Below are 9675 nucleotides of genomic sequence, written 5' to 3' on the forward strand. Positions count from 1 at the left end.
GGACGACCGGCGAAACGAGACCGAGCGCAGTGCCATGCTAGTTACCAGTAGAAAAACAATTGGTGGCGAGTTCCACTGATAAAATATTACGTACTCCTACTTCGTTGTAGTACTACTAGTATAGTATACTGGTGCTGGGTGTGGGTGGGGTGATGTAGCTTTGTGATGATGATGATGGTGGTGATCCCGTCTACTAGGGGTGGGTAGTGGGGCGGGTCGGGGGTGACCAGGTGCTGACGGATCCATCTTATCCCCCGCGCTGCCGAATCCAAAAAGCGGCACCCCATGCGAGCACAACACCGCAGCGGAGCGGCTACCGGCTGCCGCGCGTTTGTTTAACAGTTTCCTTCCGCTCGATCGCTCCGTCGGCCCGTCGCGCCCGCTCAAGTGCCGTCCCGACGAGTGACGCGGCGCGGGCCCGACCTGTCGGTGGCCTGCCAAATCGCACACTTTGTTTTTCCGCTCAAAACCAAACCAAACGGAAAAAAAATCGTCGGAAAATAAAATGAAGCGAAATGAACGTGGAAGCGTGGCAGACTGGCAGTTACGTGCGGTTTACCTGCCAGGCCACGCGAATGGCCGAGCGTGACACGAGCATGAACGCCGCCGCCGCTCGTGTCTCCACACGCTTGTTAACGAGTTCCATCCACATAAGCCGAGAATTAACTCTTCTTACTTATCGTGCTCGTTTCCGATCACGGAAGCCAAATTTGTCCGTGATACTCTGTGCGGAATGTTAACTCACTCCCCACGCCAAATAAACCCTGCGTTCAAGCGTCGCGCTCCACGTTTTTATTTTCTCCATTTCGGCCTTTTTTCTGGCATATTTATTAGATATATACACTAGATGGAAGTGTCCAAAGCGAAAGCCATAAGGGCCTCGTCATAAAAAAAATAAGAACGTTTAGTAGCCGCTCGGCCGGTTGCCTCGTTCCTAAGCAACGGACGACACAATTACTTATCAAACCCCAAACTCACTGCTACTTACAAAACACAAGCAGCCGCAGATATTCGTCCAAGATGCGGCGAATAACCCAATTCAGCTTCGGCTACTACACGTCCATGGCAGACACACTGGTTTGATTTAAAAATAACGCAAAAAAATAATAGTACTAGCATCCTACTCCTACACTGCAGACAGTGTGCTCCACAATGGCCGCAGCGCCGATGCACCGCACCTGAGAGAGCCCCAGACCAAAGCCGAGTTGGCCACAGCCCCCGTTTTATTTGCGACCGAGCAGATGAATTTGACTCCATTTCGTTTTTCCTTCATAAATAGTACTCCCTTCATAAACTAACATAAGAGCGTTTAGAATACTAGAATAGTGATTCAAACGCTTTTATATTAGTTTACAGAGAGATTTTAGTATTCTAAACGCTCTTATATTAGTTTACTGAGGGAGTATTAAATATAAAGAAAATAAAAGGGGTTCCGCACACTCGCGGGGCGGCAGATAAACTCGCGGGCGGGCGGGCACGTATATAAAACCACTGTGGCCACCAGCATCCACAAAATTCTCCCTCTCTCTCTCTCGAAATCCCTCTCCCTCTTTCCATTTTCCTCCCCCTTTTCTCCCCACCCTCCCTCGCCCGAGGGATCGATCGCGCGCGATTTGCCTCCCCTCCCTCCCTCAATCCGCGAGCGACTGACCGAGATCGGGCCCGGCGGTAATGGCGGTGGAGGAGGTGGCCGAGAGCTGCGGCAGCCACGCCGCCGCGGCGGGCGGCGGCGGACGCGGACGCGGGGGCGGGGGCGGAGGGTCCTCGTCCCCGCCGGGCGCCGCGGGGTCGGGGGCGGGGGCGGGGGCGCAGTCCAGGAAGCAGCAGCAGCAGCACCACCACAAGCTGGAGGTCTACACCGAGGTGCTGGCGCGCCTCCACGCCGCCGAGGAGCGCGCCCCCGGCTTCGACGACGACCTCTGGAGCCACTTCAACCGCCTCCCCGCGCGGTAACGCCCCCGCCCCCTCCTCCTCCCGGTCCCTCCCACTGACGGCTGCGACGCGGCGGTACTGACGATTCTCGATTTGGCGTTTCGGCCTGGGTTGCAGCTACGCGATGGATGTGAACGTGGAGAGGGCGGAGGACGTGCTCACGCACAAGCGCCTCCTCGAGCTGGCCAGGGATCCGGCGCAGCGCCCGGCCTTCGCCGTGCGGGCCGTGCAGGTGAGCCGTTCGTTCCTCATCACGACGGGCTTCTTCCCCCCCGTGCTCGTGCTGGTTTAGGAATGCGATTCGGAGCGCCACTGATGTGATCGACCGCTGTACATGACTTGAAATTCGATTGTCCCGAGTTGTATTATATGGTCTGACTTATGTGCTCATCGTCCCTGATTGGCTGGCCTCGGTGGGCTGGGGGTTCAGTTTTCTGCCCTTCAGATTTCCTTTTTTATAATCATTCCATCCCATCACCACTGAAGCCTAGTCAATGACACTCATTCTCGGTGGTAACACGTCTTTCACCGTCCGGAAAGAATGGGGACATTTTATTAGTATTCTCTTAAACTGGATTGGTATTCTCTACCAAGGAATTGGCTCATTGGCACTTGGTATTACCACTTCCGGATACATCACTTGTTTATACTGTCAGCAGCACCAACTGAGAAGATGCCTTATGGGTATCCCGTCACCACTGTATTTGAGATTTGAGAGTTGCCACGTTAGGGCTTTTGAATCGTCTAAATGCTAACACTGTCAGGAAGTATTATTTTTGGTATTTACTACTTGACTGATGGAGTATCAAACTGTTAAAAATCTGCTCTACTATGAATATGATGTTCAAAGAGTAGATGTAGGGTGGGGGTCCTCGAGCATTTTTAAAATGAGATAAAAGAAAGCCTGAACGTCCCCTCTGAGCGTAGCATAATTTGATTGATTTTAACCACTTACTTACTGAGTGAAAGTTTAAGCTCTCCCATTATTAGCTGGCAGCGCCGATGCATTATTTTATTTCCAAGTTGTGCATTTCTTTTTTCTTTTAACTGCAAAAATAGTTGCTAACTTGCAGTCAGATGTAAAACTTCTATGCTGTTCATTGTCCTTATTTGAGTCTTGATTCATTAGGTATCTCCAATTGTTGATGGGAATCAGACTGATGCTGATTCACACACTGCAGGGGAGGAAGTTGCTTCAAGGCTGTTGAATAGGCAACAAAGGTACCTGCGCTTTTCAATCTGCTACTAAATATTTTTGCTGATTGGAAAATGTCTTGTATCTTTCTTATTGCCATGCATTGCAAAATACTACCTCTACCAGTGGTTCAATTTTCCTTCATTCCTAACATGTACAAGTTATGTTCAGCATCCACCCTCCTCCTGCTTTTGGTTCATCTACAAACCTTGAGGCCCTTGCGCTTGAAGCCAGTAAGTCGCAAGGCCAAGATCAGGATAGCACCTCAGATAATGTTCGATCTCTCTACAGGTAAGACTTTGCTAGTTACCTTTGCCTCTATTTTATCCTCATACAATAATATTCTTGTTAAATCACTATGTCACTTGACAGTTAACATATTATAGGTATATAATTATTGCATTTTCTTGTTCTGCAAGTGCTATTTCCTCTGCCGAGGACACTGATTTGATTGTATTTGTATGCCATACAGACCCATGCATGAAATCACTTTCTCTACCATTGACAAACCAAAGCTTCTCAGCGAGGTAAACAGGGATCTATGTACATGTGGATTTTATTTAGGATATCTATCTATATATCCCTAGATTTTTTAACAACATAATTCATGGTATCTAACCTGAATAAATACCAGTTCGCTGAATATGTGTGTTTCATCTATTTGTTTAGTGATGCCATGTTTTCTGATGCCCCCAGCTGACATGTCTGCTTGGTGAAATTGGTCTCAACATTCAAGAAGCACATGCATTTTCAACAAATGATGGCTACTCACTCGATGTGTTTGTCGTTGTTGGTTGGCATGCTGAGGTATTTCAGTACCTCATTTTGTCTTTGGACCTATGATTTTGTGTTTTGTCGCTGTTTAACATTTAATGATCTGTTCATTTATTTAGGAAACGGAGGATTTGATAGAAGAATTAAAAAAAGAAATCAGCAAGATTGAGGAGGTGAAACAGAGACGCATATACTTTATTGCCATTTAGTTAGTCCCCAGTTTCACATGCTTGTTTTCTTCGTGCTCATATTTTGCTTTGGCTTGAATTGGGCAGACACAAGCATGGTCTACATCTCATTCATGGTCTTCTCCAGTTGAAAATATGCAGATCGTGGAGAACTCAACAGCCGATCATGTTGCTATACCTACAGATGGTGCCAGTGAATGGGAAATTGATATAAAACTACTCGATTTCGGGAATAAAGTAGCATCTGGATCATATGGTGATCTGTGAGTGTTCACTCCTGGCTATCATGAAAATTTATGTGGAGTTTTCAGGCAATCACGTAACTGACTCGTTCTTTTACCAGTTACCGGGGTACATATTGTAGTCAAGATGTAGCTATTAAAGTGCTCAAACCTGAGAGGGTAAATGTGGACATGCAGCGTGAATTTGCCCAGGAAGTTTATATTATGAGGTTTGTTACATCATATACTCTGTTTTCCCAATATAGGTTTAAGGCTTTTGCACATGTGAAACTGGGGACTAACTAAATGGCAACAAAGTATAAACTGGGGACGTAGGTGTGTTTCTTCTTCACTTAGCTCTGACAGGCCTCCCTGTGGAGGTTTGGGGTGGAGTTGAGAGAGAGGAGCATGGTAGATTGTTCGCGTTTGCTTCCTGTCGTAGCTTGTTTAGTTTGGATGCTTGGGTTTTTGTTAATGAAAATCGGAAGGGAGAAGCCCTTCTTTTATAAAAAAAAGGCTTTTGCACATAAACCTGTGTTTCCCCCCTCTGTGTATTTATGTCATCTCACTTAGTCATTTTCTTCTGTTACACAATGAATACCATTCTTAAAAATATTAGGGCCTGTTTGGATTGCTACCAAAGCTGACCCTGCCAAAAAATTGGCTAGCCCATGCAATTTGGTAGCTGTTTGGATCTGCACCAAAAAATTGGCTCACCAGACTTGCCCAGCGCCTCCATGTATTTCTCGCCAATGCGTGAACGTCACGAGGGCACAAGAAAGCTGTGCCAATATTTTGGCGCTGGACCCTGGTTGTTATGGTGGGCTCTGCCGCATGCATGAGTTAGGATAAGCCGTTTTTTTGGCTGTAACCAATCAGCGGCACCTTTTAATTCAAAGATATGCGGTCCTGTGTGTGATTAGCAATTGCATACAGTAATTCTTCAGTATCCAAACAATAGCAAAACGAAGTGCATGCAGCATGCCATGTCATTCTTTTGGTGACTTCTGTTAACATTGATTAAATATAAGTTTTTACAGAAAAAAACACATTGAAGTATTGAAATGTATTTCTTCTCAATTTTGTAATAGATGTAGTTAAATATTTTTCGACTAGCATAATCGTCATGCCAGTTGGTCGCAAACAAACAAAACAACAGTCTCATTGCCAAAATTTTGGAGGATATGATGGTCACAATCCAAACACCAACAACTTGCCAAAATTTTGGTGGGGCAAGTTGGGGCTCAAACCAAACAGCCACTTAGTCTCAATCTCTCAGATGCTCCGGTTGTCACGTTTTCTCTGCTGAAATATTTACTTTTAGGATGCTAAGATGATAAAGATCCACCCTTGCTGTCATTTACCTGTCAACATCTTATTCTCTCAGTTCTTTAATTGCTTATTAACTGATGTCTCACAGTACAAGTTATGTAACTATAGCTACATGTTAAAAGTATCACCCTTAGCGATCAGTTTCTTCCAGAAGTGCTCCTCTGTTTTTCCATTTACCTTCTAAGTTTATGAAGTATACATTGGAATTCAGGAAGGTTCGTCACAAGAATGTTGTGCAATTTATTGGTGCATGCACTAAACCCCCAAGGCTATGCATAGTCACAGGTATGATTAAACAAAGGCCTTCCCTTCCAAGTTTCCATTTTCCTATTGTGGCAGTAACAGTAACAATGACTGAACCTGCATTTTCTTCACTCGTCCAGAATTTATGTCCGGTGGGAGTGTGTATGATTATCTTCATAAGCATAAAGGTATCTTCAAGCTCCCTGCCTTAGTTGGAGTTGCAATGGATGTGTCAAAAGGCATGAGCTACTTACACCAAAATAATATTATTCATCGGGATCTGAAAACCGCCAATCTTCTTATGGATGAAAATGGGGTAAGTATTGTCTACTTTCAGTTATTCATGATGCATGCATCCTTGGAAATGATGTTCCACAAATCTTAGCCCAAACTCCTAGACATGCCTTTACTTCTCCAGCTCAAAAAATGTTTTATCACAAAAATAAGAGGGGTTCTCCTATAACACAATGTTTAGCTGTATTTTTGGTCTACTTAGCCAAATCTTGTTTGTGATTGATGAGTGGCTGGCCACTGGGTATCTTGAACCTTCTTCCTGGTTGGGAGTACATGTGATGAATGTGTTACTGCAAACCGTTGTTTCGTTTAGTGCATGATTCAGTAAGAAGAATTGGCTAATTGTTCGAACTGATTGTTTCCTTCTACAGATGGTTAAGGTTGCTGATTTTGGTGTTGCACGTGTTAAAGTTCAGTCTGGAGTAATGACTGCAGAAACTGGGACATACCGTTGGATGGCCCCAGAGGTGATTTCTCTATCATTACTACCGCTACCACAACTTGGTTGTTATGTAATACCAATGCTAAATTTAAGCTGTAAAGAGCAGATACGTCCATTAGAGGTTGCGAGCCTGAATACCCAAGCTCTGAGTTCAGGTTGACAGATTGACAGGGTAGGAAACACCTGGCCATCAACTTTTTTTCATTGAAAAAGAAGAAACCACAGAGTTCAACAGTTGTGAACTTGTGATCTAAAGCATTCTGGTGCAACAGCAACCTATCAATGTTTTAGTTACAACCCTTGGAATACGGCACCATCGCACCACCCCAAGGATGAACACTTGTGAGACCAAAATAGAACTGCTATCCTCTAAAGTAAAAAAACTGCTACCAGACCTACACAAGGATGCTAGACATAATCTTACTCAGATATTCACCCATCAGATGGTAGTGTATTGTAGTGTAGCAGCAGTTGCATTTTTCCTCATGTTCTTCATCTCCCAACTCCTGAAGCTTTCTTTTCGTCAGTACCACGCGATTGAGGGTCGCTCTCTCCTGGCCTCCAGTTCCCCATTGCTTCTCTCTAGTTGATTCAGTTCCAGAATTTGGCATATTGGCGTCTTATGTCTTGAGAAGCTGCTGTAAGCACCGCAAAAACATCAACAAGCTAGCACATGATATTTTGCTAAAATGTAAATCATTCCTCATCTTTTTAGATTAACCATAATGCAGAAGTAATCATGTTTGCATCTCAATTTTAGTATGACTGATCCTTCATTTGGACATTGATTCACCACTTATCAATTCTGAAAAGCTCAAACCAAACATTCTGAATCGCCTCGCAAATGAGACGAGGCACTGCTCTGAGTTCATTTCGATGGCATTGCTTGACATGTGGACAACATTGTATTGCTCCATATGCTTGATAGAAGCAAGGAGATTATTTTGTTTCTTTGCTATTTTTGAAACGAAAGGGGAAGTTTCATTCTTAAACCTGTATTTAATTCCCCACAACGAAAACAAAAACCTGTATTTAATCTTTAGCCAGCAAATTATTATTTATTGGTAGAGATAGTGTGCAAACCGCTGTCATTAGAGAGAATATTTTACGGACTTGCATCCTTTGATTGTTACCTCTTTATCCTTTCTTCACAATAAATTCATCTACTACCATTTCTGTATCTTAATAGTGCAGTGGCGGTGAATTCAAGAAATAGAGGTCATCAGTGAAATATTTTTGATTGATATATCACCTTACAAAGTTTTGTCTGTTATAGGTTATAGAACACAAGCCCTACGACCACAAGGCTGATGTTTTTAGTTTTGGAATTTTGTTGTGGGAACTGCTCACTGGGAAGGTACTTGCATCACTCTTCTGCCACTGTTAGTTCATTATGTTAACTGCATTGTTTTAAATGAGTTTTGTTTATACATCTATTGCTTGCAGATTCCTTACGAGTACCTGACACCATTACAAGCAGCTGTAGGTGTGGTTCAGAAGGTAAAATTGCTTGTCATTTCTCCATGACCGCAGTCTTCTTTGTTCTTGTTATGTTTAGACATGGATTCTTACTCAAATTATCATGTCCACCACACAGTAGCATGGTAATGATCATATATGTTTTGGACTACTGCTATGTTCAGACATGGATTCTTACTCAATTTATCATATCCACCAACCATAATAATGATCGTATATGCTTTGGACTACTGCGCACAGATAACATAACCTGGTTTGAGTTTCTTTTGTCCCATGATATCATGGGATTTCAAGATATGATCAGTGTTAACATACTCTTAGGAATGGTTCGCTGACGCACAAGCAAAACGAATGATATTTGGACATCAGTGTAGTGATCTAAGCGCTCTTATATTTCTTTAAAGAGGGAGTACTTCCTAATTTAAAGATAAATGCAAAGATATAATTACCTTATACTCCCTCCGTTTCTAAATGCAAGTCTTTTTAGAAATTTCAGTGCGGACACATACAGATGTATATAGACATTTTAGAGTGTAGATTCACTCATTTTGCGTCATATGTAGTCCATATTGAGGACTTATATTTAGGAACGGAGGGAGTACAATCTTATTAACATGTCAATCTTGCTTCTCAGGGATTGCGGCCCACAATACCAAAAAATGCTCATGCAAAGCTTGCGGAGCTCCTTCAGAAGTGCTGGCAGCAGGACCCTGCTGAAAGGCCAGATTTCTCGGAGATATTAGAAGCTCTTAAGAAAATAGCAGAGGAGGTTTGTGACCAAGACTGCACACCGACTTACTTTAATGCATTGAGGCTTACGTTCTTATTCAAAGCGATGGTGCAGGTTGGAGATGAGCATGACGGGAAGCACAAGGACAAATCCCTGGGGGGATTCTTTTCGTCTCTGAGGGGGCGAGGACACTAAGGTGGCGCAGGTGTACATGGTTTGCAGTCCATTTGGACGGGCCTGAGCGAAGATCAGCGCCTGTTTGTCAGAATACCCAGCGCCAGTACATCCAGATGGATGCCTGCTGCATCAGTGAACTGGGCCGGATGACAACTTTTCAGTTGTAGTTCCCACTCATCGGCTGCAGCCAATAGTTTTTTTTTGTCTGGTTATTTACTTCCGGGTTCTATTACATGTAACATAGGGAGAGAGTGCTTGTGGACTGTACATTATTTAATCTGATTCCTCTAACAGGCTGTAACTTGCACATGAAATAATAAGCCTAGCTTAGGGCGTGCTGTGATTCTTTCACTTGCCAATTACCTCTTTACATCCTGCTCGCAGCTTGAATGTTCTTGCATGGCTGGTTTTCCGGGTTTTCCCCAATATTTTTTTTGTTTTCTGGGAATGGCGTCTTGGCATGATACTATCCTGATGTTCTTATCAGCTTGCGGCGTGTTTTTGTCTTGTGAAACGGCAAAGGCACATGCATGCGCAACTCTGCTCTGAACAAAGACGAGCTGGAGTTGGCTGCTCATTCCTGCCAATATTTTTGTTCCTTTTGATGCTCCGTAGCCCCTGTGATGCTAAACTTGCATCACTAGCTTACTTTTCTGCTCTCCTTTGAT

The 9675-nt window shown here is 43.9% G+C and overlaps 1 protein-coding gene across 1 annotated transcript; it reads left to right on the forward strand.

The window, feature by feature from the left end:
* The first annotated feature begins 1535 nt into the window (after window positions 1–1535).
* Window positions 1536–9366, forward strand: LOC123104655 (serine/threonine-protein kinase STY46). Its single transcript, XM_044526534.1, has 16 exons — window positions 1536–1949; window positions 2050–2164; window positions 3062–3153; window positions 3299–3418; window positions 3600–3654; window positions 3824–3934; window positions 4021–4074; window positions 4177–4352; window positions 4433–4540; window positions 5854–5927; window positions 6026–6201; window positions 6551–6646; window positions 7898–7978; window positions 8068–8121; window positions 8735–8869; window positions 8945–9366. The coding sequence occupies exons 1-16, from the start codon at window positions 1672–1674 to the stop codon at window positions 9023–9025; spliced, it is 1806 nt and encodes a 601-aa protein (XP_044382469.1). The 5' UTR covers window positions 1536–1671; the 3' UTR covers window positions 9026–9366.
* The last annotated feature ends 309 nt before the right edge of the window (window positions 9367–9675 follow it).

The sequence above is a fragment of the Triticum aestivum genome, chromosome 5A (assembly GCF_018294505.1).
Source record: "Triticum aestivum cultivar Chinese Spring chromosome 5A, IWGSC CS RefSeq v2.1, whole genome shotgun sequence".
Taxonomy (NCBI): Eukaryota; Viridiplantae; Streptophyta; class Magnoliopsida; order Poales; family Poaceae; genus Triticum; species Triticum aestivum.